The sequence below is a fragment of the Lytechinus variegatus genome, chromosome 3 (assembly GCF_018143015.1).
Source record: "Lytechinus variegatus isolate NC3 chromosome 3, Lvar_3.0, whole genome shotgun sequence".
NCBI lineage: Eukaryota > Metazoa > Echinodermata > Echinoidea > Temnopleuroida > Toxopneustidae > Lytechinus > Lytechinus variegatus.
In genome coordinates, this window is record NC_054742.1 from 64,170,081 (window position 1) to 64,186,430 (window position 16,350).

Here is a 16,350-nt window from a genome sequence, read left to right on the forward strand (position 1 = left end):
TCAAAATAACTTGGCATTAAACTACATGCCTCAATATCATCACAAGTCATGCAAATCATGTGCGTGGGTGATGAATATTTTCTCCATTGTTACGAATGGTTTGCGCCCTCATTGATATCACCCATATTTTTCAACCAATGTCAGTAAACGAATACAACGAACGAACCTTTTCACTTTGGCATCGTATTTGTAAAAATATTTAAAATAAAATTGGACGCCGAAAAAGCCGGGGCAGGGGGGGGGGGCAGGGTAATCAGCGCGAGATTTAATCATGTCACAGTTCTATTTTACTATACAGTATAGATGCTCTTAAAACTATATACCTTCATGGCATTTCATCCAAGTGCATTCCGGCACATTGCCATAGAAAAGATGCCATCACCATCATCCTCATAATCATGATCATTATCCTCACCGTCATCCAATGCATAACTATTTTCTCCTAAAATAATAAAACGACGGTCCGCCTTCCCTTTTTTTCAATATTAGTTCACTTTGCACTATCATTGGTATAAAAATAAGAATTAGAAAAAAATAATATCATGGACATAATAAAACAGACATTTAGTAAAATGAAGAAAAGGGAACATGTATTTGATGTTACTTCACTTTGATGAAAGAAGTGAGTGGATGGTATGTACAATGCACAAATAAAAAAAAACATACTATCTCGGTCACGTGACCAACAAGGTACAATTCAGGCAGCTCCTCACTGTCTCGCTATCACTATCTCATAATCCTAGTGAAATAATAAATCGTAAGGGCGCCCTGTCTGCAATAACAAACAGCTACCGAAGTCATGTGTTTATATTTTTGAAAGCATTTGGCGCGGTATTTAAACCTTGTCATAACGGCCTCTCTCTTGGATTGTGTCAGGGTTCGACAGGGGAGCTCTCTCTTCTTGGATGCTCATTTCACCCATCGTTCCCTATTATATATTGTTATTAAGATAGATAAAAAGATAGATGAAGAGAGAGAGAGAGAAGAGAAAGAAAGAAGAATGGGAACAGTGAGAAAAGGGGAGAGGAGAGAGAGGGGGAAATGAAGGAAGAAGAGAGATTAAGAAGGGGGATGACGAGAGAGGAATAAACGGAGATGAAGAGAGAAAGAGAAAATAGGAGAGGAAGTAAGACAGAGAAGTTAGATAAAGGAAGGAAGAGAGGGAGCGGGAATGAAAAGGAGGGATTGAAAATTATATAGAGTTGTGGCAGATATGATTAATTCACAACAGATAAAGTGATTGTAGATGGGGGTAAAGATCAAGAAAAATGAAAAAGTAAAAGACAAGAGAAAATACACGAAAGAAAGATTGGCAGGACGAAAGACAGATATAAAAAAAAGATTAAACAGAAAGAAAAACACACAGAATTTTGTTAACAAGATTTAAAAGATTTTAATAAGGCTTAAAAGGTGAAAAGCAAAGCATGCAACTTGAAATATATGCTTTGAGAATATGTGGATTTTCTTTTCAAATACACAATTCAACTCTGCCATCTTCGTATAGACTCCTTGTTTGAAGTGTCTTGGACGGAAAGGAAACATTACTGTCATTCATTTTAACTGATGAGCTCACTTCAACGGTTCTACCTGTGAGGTGGTAAATGATGGTATAATGTAAACAAAAAAAGACGGGAAAATGGAAAAAAGATGAGAGAATGTGAAGATCATGCCAAATGTTTAGTAAATGAAAGTTATTGATGAATATAAATGAGAGGGGAAAGGGAAGAGGAAATAAATCAAAACAACATTAACTGTGTTATAATCACAATGCTTATAAAATTAATGGCTGGCTACGCCACAACAAAATAAGTGTATAAAGGTAAATATATTATGCTAACTTGAAGGATTTATATAAAAATGCTGTGTTCAGGGCGGGATCCTTGCGTTGGGGTATGATGAAAAAGTGGGAGGGTGAATGGAGAAAGGTTCATGCATGGATGAGAGTTGTGAGGGGAGGGGGGGGGGACAAAATAATAAATCTGTCAAAACATATCAGGTTGTTTAACATAATAACCTTTACCAACTGGTGTTTCTTATCAGTTGACAAAAGATTTTCTCCCCTGTTTCATTTAAAAAAAAAAGACTAACTGATATCTCGTGCTAATAAGATTGCTTATATAAATCAGTGTCCCATGGATGCAAAACGCTCATACATGTTATCGGTTTCATTTAAACATGAGAATAAACCCTTTTGATTTGCAAACATATAACGTGCACTTCCAGGGAGCAATTAATGGTGCGGATTGGATGATAATTATCTTCCATTTAATTATGACTACCTACCTTGTAATTTCTGCCTCGTCCTTTGGTCGCCTTAATCTCATCACAAAGGTCCTATTAATACAAAAAAAATATATTAGAACCATCATATTTCATTTAATCTTCCTAAAATATTCCTTTCGCAAGAACTATACGCACCGAACCGATAAGCCCTTCAATTCAGTGATTTCCCTTGTCCTGAACAAACTAGCATAAAATAGGGAGATACATTTCCAATTTGTTTTTACTTTTACACTCGATCTATTAATCTTCAAAATAGGATTTTACATATTTTAAACGACATCTTCAAATTACAAGAAGACTTCATTTGAAAAGACAGAGATTTAAGGAAAAAAGTCATTGAAATAAACGGACAATACTTACATTGTATTTGTTGGTAGCATCTTGCATCTGGGATCCAACTTTATGAGACTGAAGGGAAAAAGAAAAAGAGCATAGCCATAGGTAGAAAATTATGTTAATTAATAATTAATTCTATGTTAATTCTGTATGAATAATTATGAATTTCACCATTTCTATTTCCCTTTTTGCTTGAAGCGCTGTTAATGTTTTTTTTATTGACGCAATGACACGACCCATAGTCGATCCACTAGAGCAAGAATGCGATCGGAAACACAGAACTATCTCACTGCGTAGTGGTAAAGTACAGTGGAAAGAACCCTATATACTTTGCCACAACGAGGTTAAATTTAATCAAAAGTATGCAGTGTGCCTGATATTATTGAATGATAAGAAATATTAAAAGACAGAGGGCGCACTACTCACTTTCCAACAAGCGACTACGATGAATATGAAGTTTAGAAGGACGGTGAGACCGCCCAGGACACAGAGAGTTGGTAGATCAAACTGCTCCCATACTTTATCAAGTGGGAACAGTGAAGCTACAGCATTTTGGATGACAACCAAACACAGGAACGTCATACACCAGAGCACGTAGTAATCCTATATATAGGTAGTGATCATAGTATTTACAATTTTAGTGGCAATAGAAGTTTGATTTTGATATTTATAATCATAAAGAAAGTATAAAAAATAAAACAAGAGAAAACAGAATCGATAGCAATGACAATAGTACTGATAATAATGAAAACATTGTACAATGCAGTAATAATCATGATAATAATAAACATAATAATGAAAAAATGAGAATAATATAATGATAAAATTTACAACAATATTAGTGTATATTTATAATCATAAAGAAAGTATAAAAAATAAAACAAGAGAAAACAGAATCGATAGCAATGACAATAGTACTGATAATAATGAAAACATTGTACAATGCAGTAATAATCATGATAATAATAAACATAATGAAAAAATGAGAATAATATAATGATAAAATTTACAACAATATTAGTATTTATAATACACTTCTGATATAATTATCCTATTCTACTACTTTTCCTCTTCACAATAACTGCAATGCTACTTGTACTATTATTACTTACATCGAAAAGGATTCACATAAATACATCAAAATAGTTCAATATGCCAGTATCAATAGCAAAACTATGACCATCTTTTCTGATATCTAAGTTCAATTTTATCAAATTACCCTCAGTCATTTTGAAAATATAGACTACCAGCAAATTTTGTGCAACACTATCTTGGAAAAAAAGATCATTTACAGGGCAGAGGATGAAATTTGAACTGCAGGATGAATAGTGAATACATTCATTATAATTGGTGAAAACCCTTAAGAATGAAAGGAAACGTATTTTTAACTAAGTTCACTGAAATGAAAGTACCCCAGTAGATACCAACAATGAGTCACTCAGTAATGGTTGGTTTATTTCTAAAACAAAATTCACTCTTTGATTTATAACAAATTAATTCTAAATGAAATAACGACTGTTTGTACCATGTGGAAAATATTTCTCTTCTAATCCCTCTCTTGTACGTGGGAAATATCGATAAGAAGAAATTATTTCATCATTTCTGTATTTCATATTACAATATGACATGTTATACTCTCAATATGACACTGTAAAGAAAAAGCCTAAAACGGTATATTTCCCTTTTTTCATAAAGGGGTATCTCCAAACTTTTAAACATGTAACATTTTGCTACCTCTGTATGACTTCATTGGCTTTAAGTCAAAATGTGTAAACTTAATCATTTGAGAAACAACATTAATGTCTGTTATTCAGAAATGAAAACCTTGGTAACTACTTACAAGAAGTGTTTGGTATGATGTGTTCGGTAGACTCTGTGATACGACGAACTTGAAAGCAACAGCGGTGAGAAGCAATGTTAATGTCACACTTAATCTATCTTCCGGAGCATCGGCACCCACAGCATATGATGTGAAGGCAAGTGGGGTGATCAGAAACTGAAACAGAAAAACGATTTGATTTGAGGTTAAGTATAACTAAACTCTGATTTGAGATGACAGGAAATGGAATCTTCCAAATTGATTTAATTGCTCTATTATGGTATAGAAATGTCTAAATGGCCTATTAGATAATTGAGGTATTTCATGTGTTGGTTCGGATAGAGAAGAAACTAAACCTAAACGCAAATAATGGGATTCGGAAATGCCAAACAGAGACCGAAACATAATAATGCCTAATCATACTAATTGCAAGTGTTATGATATAAAAACGTATAAGTATCGAATGATACCGCAAAGATTTGTCTCACGTTAAATGTGATAGAGATTCTTAAATGGGGGTACATGGGATTTACTGTGCAAATGAGTTTCCAATATAAATGTTTTGGGACAATATATTACGACGAATTTATAGGAAGAAACACCCGAAAATTTTTACACATTTCGCAAATTAATGATAGAGACCTATTAGCCCTAGATTAGAAATTACTTCAAAGGAATGAAATGAGATGAGGGATGAATAAGAGTAATGACTGCAATTCATTAAGCTAAATGAAGCAGTTGCAGCAAATAATATCATGTTTAATTATATAGTCATTTAAATCAAGGTCAATTATTACCATATCACGTTACCGGGTCTAGTTCTTGTTTATTTACAAAAATCTAACTCTGAATTATCAGGGGCCGCGAAAACGGGCGGGGCAGTGGCTGCAGGGGCTTCAGCCCCCAGCCCCCGCACTTTTTTTCCCTCCAAAACCTTGTTCTAAGTGGGAAAATTCCCACCCTGAACACAGATAACCAAAAGTGGGAAAGCGCAAAAACTGTTTGGAAAAAGACTCAACATCTTGCTGAATACCATGCTCGTTTTGTCAATATCTCATAAGTTGCAAATTTTACTTGGCACATATTTTTCTTATTTGTACCTTCACATGCTCTCGGTGTCAATTCATTGGATTCTGTTCAAACTCATTTTTCAGATTGCTACTACAACTGTCAATCTATGTTTAACCAAAGTTTGAAGGATGAAAGGGGATTGTTAAAGCCTTACCATGATGAGAGCAACATTCCACATATAGTAACTGGCCTTCCTCTTGACATTGACCACGATGTTGTAGAGTGGGTAGGTATTTACAGCCCCCGATGTCATCTTCTCTTCCTCCACTTCTTTGGCAGACACGTGTTTCTGTAATTCCCATTCTTGTTCACCTGTTCACATATAAAAGGTCAAGTGATCAAAATCACCGAGCTATCTTGTATATGCGTGTGTAATTGTGTGTATGGGGGGGGGGGGGAAGGGGGGGGGGTGGGGTTGACACGTCTCCGGAGACACGTCCTGTCACACCATGAATTGAGATGGAATTCAGACATGAAAGTTACAATCGATATCAATTGCTTGAACGAGGACAAAATATTGTAAAATTTCATTAAGTTAAATAGGAACGACAAGTGGACTTGTGACACCATCACCCCACTTTATATGAACATATCTGTCCAGACAATCTTTGACGGTGTATGTGCATATGTGTGTCAGAAGGACGGGGGGGGGGTGGTCATTTGGATGTTGTTATCCCTTGTAAATGCATCTGTTTGGCAACTGTCAGGAAGAAGAGGAATTAAGATGCGAGTGAGTGATCGGGTGCGTATGTGTGTTCTTACCTGCTACTGTATTATCTGTCCGGACACTGCTCTTCCTTGTGAGTGGGTATGTGGGTGTGGGTGTGCCACAGGTGGTGATCGTTTGGGTGTTTCACATCTGTTAATGTGGGTGTCTAGACAAATGTGTGAGTGTGTGTGTGTGTGTGTGTGTGTGTGGGTGGGTGCTTGGTGTGGTGGGGGTGTGTGTTCTTCTGCATAAGTGTATGTGGGTGTGTGCCAGGAGGGGGAAGGATGAAGGTGTGTGTTCTCACTCATAAATGTATTTGTACAGACTATGTTCTTCTTGTGAGTGTGTGTGTGGTTATGTATCAGGATGCCCTGAAAGATGGGGCGGGTTGAGAGTGTGTTCTTTCACCTATCAATGTATCCATATGGACAACATCCTTCTGTGTGTGTGTGTGTGCCAGGAGGGGGAAGGATGAGGGTGTGTGTTCTCACTTATAAATGTATTTGCGCAGACTATATTCTTCTCTGTGTGTGCGTGTGATGGTGCGGTGCGTGGTGTGTCAGGATGCCCTGAAAGATGGGGTGGGTTGAGGGTGTGTGCTTTCACCTATCAAAGTATATGTATGGACAACATCCTTCTGTGTGTGTTTGGGGGTGTGTGCCAGGAGGAGGGTGGGTGAGGGTGTGTGTTCTCACATAATGTATCTGTCCTGACATTGCCCTTCTGAGGGTGTGTATCCGAAGAAAATGGAGGGTTGCAGGTGTGCGTTATCTGTGTCGACAATGTCGTTCTGTGCGTGTGAATGCGTGTGGGTGGGGGTGAGCGTGTCTGTGTCGAGAGGAGGGGCGCCGATTGTTTCTGTTCTCACCTGTGAATGTATCTGTCCGGACACTGTCTTTCTGGCTCATGTCCTTGCAGAATTCAACTACTTTCCTAGGCCAGTCTGACATGATCTTGATCTTCAGATCCTTCGAGAATATAAAAAAAGTATTTTATTACGGAGATTCCTAGAGGAGATATCTCGCAGCTACGATCTGCTAGCAACATCACGATTCAGTTGCTTAAAACCAGTCACATTCACGGCAATACACATTTATGAGTATTTGCGAGATGACAGTCATATAGTTCGTTTGCTTTTGCTATAAATGTTAAGAATTCATTTAGCTTAATAGTAATGGGTCTGAGAGTAAGATGGGTAAATTATTTGAAGTCCTGAAAAAAGTCCTCAGAAATTCCAGGAAAAAAAATCTGAAATGAATTGTACGAGCATTGTTTACTTCCCGTAACTCCATTCTTTATTGAAGCACGGATCATCAGGTACGCCTTTGTTGGAATCAAATCATTAAAAGGGTGTATTGAGCTATTGATGTTTGAAAATGGGAAATGTTGATATGAATAAACCTTAAACCTTGAACCTTGATTTATAATTTACCTGGTAATCGAAAGGAAAATTGGAGAGATTCATGGACGACTTGAAAACTCCCTTCATTCTGATCGATAGCTGAGCATCGGGTATCGGATCGTCTTCATCATCGTCTGCCGATTTCAGCCCGAGTCGTTTCTTGACCTCGTACTTATCAATGCTGACAGCGTTGAAGAAATAGATCCTGGGATCCCATTGCTCGCCCCAATCGATGTCCTATTGGTAAAAGGAAAGAAGAGAGGGAGAAGATTAGTATTTATGTTTGTTTATTTTCCGCAATTCATGAATTAAAAACATAATCATGAAAATTAACGTACGAACAGCAAATGAAAAATCAACCATCTTAACATAGAAGAATATAGAAGAAGGATAAGATGAAAAAGAAGGAGAATGAGGAGAAGGAGGAGGAGAGGAAGAAGGAGAAGAAGAAGGAGGAGGAGAAGAAGAAGAAGAAGGTGGAGGAGGAGGAGGAGGAGGAAAAGAAGAAGGAGAAAAGAAGGAGAGCAGGAGGGAAAAGAAGAAGAAGAGTCCCTAATCCAAATACATGTACGTCATGAAGAAGTCTCTCACCTCAGCCTTCATTCCCTTTATGGCAGGCTCCTTCCATTTGACAGTCAGGGCGAGTTCACACGTAAACTCCTCCTTGATAGTATCGATATCACCGATCGTGATAATGTTTACCCTCATCCGACAGTAAACCTGTATGTGGAAGAGGATTAAGAATCACTTTAATTTTCTTTCATATATGGAAACATTTTATCCAAAATCAAAAGCACGAGGACAATTTAATAACTTTACACAACAAGTAATAGATACACAAATGATAATGCAATAATTTTTAGCAACAATTTTTTGTTGTCTTGTGATAAGTTTTTTGGGTTTTTTGTACCATATTTGTTGTTTTATTGTATTATGCTTTTTGTTGTTATATGCCACACTTTGCATATTCCTTATAAGTTCAATCTTTTATATTGTAAAAACTTTTTGTAATTCGGCTCTGTGCTGTGATGGAACTTTTTTATCTGAATAATCCATTTTGAATTGAAGTGAATTGAATGTTTTGAATGCTATCCTATTATCATTACTTGCTATGATTTTTTTCTCTCCCTTTCTGCAAATTGATCTGGGGAGCGTTTCATGAATGGACTTGTCAGACGTTTTATCCGACAAGTCCCATTTTATCCGACAGTTACCATAGTAACATTGCTTATCAGCCAATCAAAATCAAGGAAAGATGTCAGATCTGACAACTTGTCGGACAAAAATGTTGATGAAACGCTCCTCTGAAGCGCGTTCACAGTAAAAAGAATAGCACATTGTTTAAGCATGTCACTCTAACAAGTTGCTTAATTTTTTTGATTGTTTAAACTTTTTAACAACTTGTTTAAAAGTTTAAACAGTCGTTTAAAAAAGTTTAAACAGTCGTTTAAAAACGTTTAAACAGTAGTTGTTAGAGTGACGGGCATAAATTTCAAACAGCATTTTTACAATTTTCAGCATTTCATATGTGTTATAATTGTTATTACTACTACTAAATATGCGTGTGCATTATCTAATGATAAAAACAAACTCATGAATTTTTATGAAGAACCCTCTATACTTCACGATAATGTTTCAATAAAATACCTATAACCGACCTACCTTAAAACATGTCGATAATCTAATATTTAGCAAGAAGGAAGTTTTTTTTTACTATAGTATTGAACGGATGTTGCATAAAGCAAAACTATACAAAAATAGCAACGAAAAATCAGTGAATAGGAAATCGGCAAGGTGTCCAATGATGTATTTAAGAGAATTATCCCCTTAATCTAAGACAAACGAAAAGGGGACACTTAAAAAAATAAAAACTGATACTTTAAAAAAGAAACGGAATAAAAGTATCTCGGCTTTATTATTATCGAGAGAGAATTAACAACAAAAACGAAAATGAATTATACAATGAATATGAAATTGCTCTCCAACCATGGATTAAAAATGCTCAAAACCCGCATGTGTGTGTGTGTATTGTGCGGTTCATATCAGACATACCCCAAAACGCCCACTTCTAATATTTTTTTTCTTCTCGCTAGGCAACAACACACAAGGGAATTATAACAGCTCATAGTGTAATGCATGAATGATTGAGTCACGATTTCACAATTTCTTCTAAATGTTAAAGGAAAATGAAACATTTGGAACAAGATAGCTTGTGTCAAAACAGAAAAATCAAAGAAACAGATCAACGAAAGTTTGAGAAAAATTGAATGAATAATAAAAAAATAATGAGCATTTCAAGTTTAGATCATTATCATAATGTAGGTCTTCTCATTGACAATGCGACAAAGATGTGTGATATCACATGTGAACAACTTTCCCATCGCGTTTGTTATATTTCACTTAAAATGCCTCTGTTATCACATCTATCAGTAGATCATTAATTCTTTCTAGGGCTTGTAATACAGATTTTCAAAGAATATATTGTGGATAAAGTGTTTGTATCACCATAAGAGCAAAAAAAGAGACATTTTGGGGGTATTTTAGAGTCCATCAAATGGAAATTTGTTCATTTTGACATCACACAAAATTATCTGTCGCATTTTCGATGGGAGGATCTCCATAACATTAGTGATCGCAATATTCAAATTCTCATAACTTTCTCAATACTTGTCCGATTTTTCTAATTGATATTATTCTTTGATTTTTCTCTTTCCAGGCAGATTCACCTTTTCCAAGGGTTTCAGTCCCCTTTAAAATCCTGAGAGAGAGAAAGCAGGAAACAGAAACTTGACAATGTATCACCACTATGACGACTGAAGCATAATGGTTGTGGTAACGATATTATTTCATATACCGCATGATTATTAATTGTAATCTAATTACACATTCATAAAATATTCACTGTATAAGGATGAAAAAACGTTTAGTAAAAATCATGATTCATGAAATTTTTAAAAAAGAGTGAATTTTGGGCATTCGTCAGGAGAAAACACCTACTAATCATTTCAATTAAAGCTACAAAGGTATATAAGTATAACACCATTCTAAGCGAGGTTGATAAGGGTATAATGTATATACGAATTCAAACGCAAATCCATCTCAATATAGTTACATTTACATTAGGGCCTACCTCCATCTCCACCCGCCCCCCGCCCCCCATTCCTTGTATGATTTCAGGCGTGTTTTTTTTTTCGGTCCGATGTTTTCTTATGTTATGATTATCACTTGTTTCTGATTTGTATTCTGTTATTGCTTGTCAACATACTTAATGGTTTGCTTGGAACGATCCTGTTCGAGTCCCCCAAGGGGGGGGGGTAGTTTCCGTTTTTCTCTGTATTTATCTCTTTGCATATCTTTATTGTATAGTGTTTTATACTTGAGAAGAATAAAATAAACGAACTGAAATGACCTGAGCAATAAATCCCAGGGATAGAGTGAATAGCCCTTCATTACCTTCTGGCCATCTGTACGTTTCTTGTGTACCACTTCTTCTGTTCGTCCATTGTCCTCTATCTTCTCTAAGAGTTTTTCCATTCGGTTCATCGACTCCACAACCGCCGTCATATCCATTCCACTCGCCATCTTGAAATAATAACGATGATGATTATAATAATAACAATAATAATAATAATAATAATAATGATAATAATGAATAAATAAATAATAATAAAGCTTTATTAGAGATGCATGCAAGTAATTATGTCGCATCGTTATTAAATCGTGTCCCAAATAGACTCATAGGAGACGCCCCTGGTATATCTAAACTCTAAAACCAAATTATATTTTGCCAGTTATTGGGGAAAATACTCCGAGTTAATTGAGGGGGAAAAAAAGATAATCGATCAATTGATTTCAGTTCATAGACATTCACACTTAAGTTTGCAAAATACAAGGAATTAACATACCCTAAGGGAAAATATAATTTCAGATGTGTCCATCCCGTCTATTTTTAGAATTAATTAAAAAACGGTTGTTGTTGTTTATTTAACTTAAAACGGGGAAGGGTAGTTTGAAGTAAGTTTAGAAAAGGTGAAAAGGGGGGAAGATAAGAATGGATTAAAGGGACCAATGTTTTCATTGTTTTCATTAATACAACGGTCGTTTGCCATATTAAACACAAATAAATTTTTATCCTCTGAAAATACTGGTGTATATATGTTTTGTGCTCAAAAGTTAGTGAACCCCCATCTCAAAATGCACTTCTCCATGCTGAGTGTTGAATGTAAACCACAACACTACAATGATCACCAAGCTACATGCAGTAGGTCCATGGTTGAATGTAATAATTTATCACCTGACTTCCCCGTTTAAATATCTAAGACATGGCAGAACGTGAACACTATTCCGCATCATGGGGTTCACTAACATTTTAGCACCATGCACTGACTGTACAATATTGAGGCATGCATTATCTCGGTCTAATGTCAGGTAAATCAATTAAGCTAATATCCCTCACAACACTTCACAGTGCCAGACAATCATGATGACTAATAATCTAGAGCTAAGTCATGACTCTCATACAAACAACAAGAATGTTACGTCTACCGTACGCAAAACTGTATTACAAGCAGACTTAAATTAAGTGACACATCCGCCGCGCTTAATAAATTAATATCACATTTTTTCTTACAATCCACGTTCCCGCGTTTTCACTAAGATCCTGTTCATACTATAGAATATAGCCAATGTTAAAAAACTATTTAAAAAAAAGTTAAAATCTTTGAAGTGATATCATGCATGAAGGCCCGATATTTGCGTAGGTGGAGAGGCATGTATTTCAACAAAGACCCATGTATTATTCCGTTTGCCTTGACTAAAAGTAAACACTAAGTACCCGAAGCTAATATTAAAAAGTGAATGTGATATTACGGCCTATAACGTTGTTTTATTATCATCTTGGAATTGTTTTTATAGTACAATATACCCAATATCTGTTTAAACACATCGAGACAGGATTAAACTTTTTTTTCAATAAAAATTAATAATCATGAAGTACAGGTTTATTAATAGAAGGCAAAATCTTGGGAGGCGCTGGGAATTTTAATATGGAAGGTGCAAAACGATCTAACGCCAAATAGGTTAGGTACCAACGTTTGGACACAGAGGGGCAAATAAGTGGAGAACTTTATGCCTACTTCCAAGGTAAATCCCAAGGTAAAAGGGTAAAAATCATAGGCCTACATGTATATTCATCAATGGAATATAGGTAATAATAGTTACACGACTATATCTCTCGTTTTTGTAATCTTATTTATTCCATTCTTTTTTATCACTTTTCCGATTTATTTCACTCAGTATCCGCAAGGGGTAGTTACCCTTCGCCCCTACGGTAGTGTCACCAATCAGAACAAAATATTTAAGAAGAAATTCGTCTGACGGATGGAACTATAATCATGACAAATTTACAATGATGCTGACTTCATTAGGAATGGGAAATCCCACCCTGCAGACGTCACGTTTGTTTAAATAAAAAAAAAAAAACCAAATATCAATGAAGATTTGAGAAAAATTCAGATCATGGTTTTATGGGATCACTTGGGTGGAACTATGACAATTAAAACGACTTTAATGGGGAATTCCAACCTGACGTCACGCGTTCATTTCAATACAAAAAGCAAATATCAAATATCAAAGAAGGCTGGAGAATCAAGATCCATTCCCAGGTTTGTTAGATTTATTTCATTTTTTTTTACATTAAAGCTTTCCCATATCCATGAAATATGAACCCGATAAATCTACATTTTTTTGCTCACCTCATGTATATTTGCAAGAAATAATTATTATATATCAAATGTATATTGTTAAAAATAAAATTTAATCTTTTCAAGATAGAAAAATATGGAATTTATAGGTCTTTGTATAATGATACGAGCCGGGGATACGAGGATGTTGATGTCGTGTAAATTAACTGCTACTTTATCATGGACCACACCAGTAATATTCAGTTTTAAATGGCCCAATGTATATAATATTCTCTTTTGTTTCTGCTTAGTGAAAAGTTCCAGATTAACTCTCTTCTATATATAATTCTTCTCTGTGCACAGTAAAAACGCTGTTTGAAATTTCATGCAAAACTGTTTACCGTACAGTATAATTGTTTAACATTTTAAAGAGCCATATTTAATCTATTGAAAATTAAACTTTGTCCTCTTGTTTAAACTGCTTTGACAACAAAATCGAGAGCTCAAGGCGCAATGTTGGAAATTATATTCTTTCAGAGAAGAAATCATACAGCAAGAATAGTAATCAAGAGTCAAAGTAGGAAGCTTGTCTGCCGTTTCGTATTTACAATTTTCTTATAAATGCTATATAGGCCCTTGGCCTTATATAGCGTTACAAATTAGTCCCCAATGCCAATTTGACGACACACGTAAATGTGGAAACAGGCAGGGTATGGTATAGTAGTTGATAACGAGAAGATGATACTGTATACCAGATGATACAAGCGAGTCGCGAAGAAGACACATATTACATGTATTTACCCGGAAGATAATATATAGACCGCGGGAGACAGAGGTGATATACAAGCACAGTATGCCCTTTTCTCATATTCAATCACACAACTTGACAACATCACACCATGTCTTTTGTAATCATCAGATCAGAACATTGATTAATTGTCTTATTCACGAACAGGATAGTTTGAGCAGGAAAATGGATTGAACATTTAATACCGCAAGGCAATTTAAAAGGTTTTATAACACGGAAGATGTATACATTCCATAGATACCCCCTATCAAGTACATGTATCTTATAATATATCTCTCACTCGGCAATTCAGGACATCCTTTAATCATCATGATCATTACATTTAGAATAGAATTATCAATCTTGATCATAATCATACCATCAATGACAAGATGAAGGATGTAGATGCAAGACTTACCTTGGGTTTTTACAGGCGAAAAAATCAAGCGAAAATCCCAGATATATACCGCTTTAGTTTCTCAGCTAGCCGCCCGAGTTCTGTGTACAGCAATTCTGATATGTGCTGTATTTTACATGCACACGGTACGGTGAATTTTTTGTTGTCGATAGTGGATCGGAGCGTGTACGACCGTACACGATTATATTGCGGAGGAGGAGAATGCTTTTATCACTGTATGCTTCTCTCACGGGCTACTGGTTTCTATGAATGGAGAGTAAAGACAGAGTTCAAGAGAACAGCAGAGATATGAACTGCATATTATCGAAAATAGTTTCCGAGCTCGTCATTGGCGGCGGAAGGAAAAAAAAATTGGGGGTGTCTACCTGAAATTTGGGGATGGACACATGTAAAAAATTGGACAAGTGCTCCAAAAAAATTTGACAAGCAAAAAAAAAAAAAAAAAAGGTTAGCAAAAATTTTTTTAGGGGGGGACCGTCCCCCCACCTAAAATTTAGGGGGGGACACGTCCCCCCGCTTCCGCCGCCTATGGAGCTCGTGACAAAAGAGGGGGAAGGGTGGGGTGGAAGTGTCAGAAGAATTTTTATTTGCTGCGTCCCGTACGCCCCCACGGCTACAGATATCATGAATAAAAATAGAAAATCGATACCGAGTGGGCGGGGTGACTATATTGATGAATAAATATATATCATCAAATATACATTATGAAAAGCATTTAGGTCAAGCGAGCAATCCAGAACAGAATGGAGCGAAAACACAAGCGCGAATACCTACAGAAAATCAATACATCCTTCCCCCTTTTTACATAGATTTATTGAAATATCACTATCTATGTTCCGTTAATCGAAATATAAAATCCAAGTACATTTTCATGAATGGTATCATTGCATTCACTCTCTTAAATGATAGTGAATTTTCACTCTCTTTGTAGTGACGTGACGTATACCACTATGGAGTGAATTTAAAGTGAGGCATATGAATCTTTCATACAAATTTCGCTCGTTAAAAATTCACTTAAAGGTCAAGTCCACCCCATAGAAAAATGTTGATTTGAATAAATAGAGACAAATCAAACTAGCATAACCCTGAAAATTGGGATGTAAAATAAGAAAGGTATAGAATTTTAAAGTTTTGCTTATTTTTCACAAAACTGTGATATGCACAATTAGGTGAGTCAATCAATGATGTCCATCACTCACTATTTCTTTTGTTTTTTATTGTTTGAATTATACAATATTTCATTTTTTACAGATTTGACAATATGGACCAACTTGACTGAACCATAATTATAGTATAAAACAATGCTATCTACACATGTTCAGGGGAGGAATTAATAATTGTTTCACTTGACAATGAGGAGAAAATATTTCATATAATAAAATATAAAAGAAATAGAGTGGATGACGTCATCAGCCTCCTCATTTGTATACCGACCATGATGAATTTTTATAATTTAAATGTGATCTTTTTTGAAATTAAGCAAAACTTTAAAATGTCATAACTTTCTTATTTTACATCCGATTTTGATGAAATTTTCGGTGTTATGCTTTTTGGATTTTTCTCTTTTATTCAAATCAACTTTTTGTTGGGGTGGACTTGTCCTTTAATGACCTGTCAGAGTTTGCCATGCTTTGAATCTCGTGAAGTTTTAGAATCTCCAATGCGGTCGGGTTTGACGAGTACGAAGGCCTATATAGCACATTCTAACTTTTTAAATGAAGTTTTGAAAATAAAAATGATTAAATAAGAATAAAAAACATGCCGTGGGGACGATATATGTGGTAGCAGGATAACTGAAGAAGAAATCGGAAGAAATCATTATCATCAAATTATACTGCATTCTG

At 35.5% G+C, this 16,350-nt stretch overlaps 1 protein-coding gene across 2 annotated transcripts; it reads right to left on the reverse strand.

Moving 5' to 3' along the window:
- Window positions 1-247: 247 nt before the first annotated feature.
- Window positions 248-14,690, reverse strand: LOC121411647. Of its 2 annotated transcripts, none has more exons than XM_041604464.1 (11): window positions 14,507-14,690; window positions 11,074-11,202; window positions 8,212-8,340; window positions 7,651-7,857; window positions 7,087-7,186; window positions 5,664-5,821; window positions 4,460-4,615; window positions 3,046-3,222; window positions 2,644-2,691; window positions 2,284-2,334; window positions 248-928 (listed from the first exon to the last, which is right to left on the reverse strand). In XM_041604464.1, the coding sequence occupies exons 2-11, from the start codon at window positions 11,200-11,202 to the stop codon at window positions 836-838; spliced, it is 1,248 nt and encodes a 415-aa protein (XP_041460398.1). In that variant the 5' UTR covers window positions 14,507-14,690; the 3' UTR covers window positions 248-835. The 2 variants fall into 2 exon arrangements, with proteins under 2 accessions (XP_041460398.1, XP_041460399.1); XM_041604465.1 differs by lacking the exon at window positions 248-928 and adding an exon at window positions 1,049-1,587.
- Between the last annotated feature and the right edge of the window lie 1,660 nt (window positions 14,691-16,350).

Bases quoted from the DNA above. Each gene is read 5' to 3' on its own strand.
- LOC121411647 (XM_041604464.1), bottom strand. From the start codon at position 11,202: ATGGCGAGTGGAATGGATATGACGGCGGTTGTGGAGTCGATGAACCGA. The intron at 8,341-11,073 runs GTAATGAAGGGC...TTCCACATACAG, and splicing joins AACGTACAGATGGCCAGAAG to GTTTACTGTCGGATGAGGGT. The intron at 2,692-3,045 runs GTGAGTAGTGCG...TTTTCCCTTCAG, and splicing joins TCGTAGTCGCTTGTTGGAAA to TCTCATAAAGTTGGATCCCA.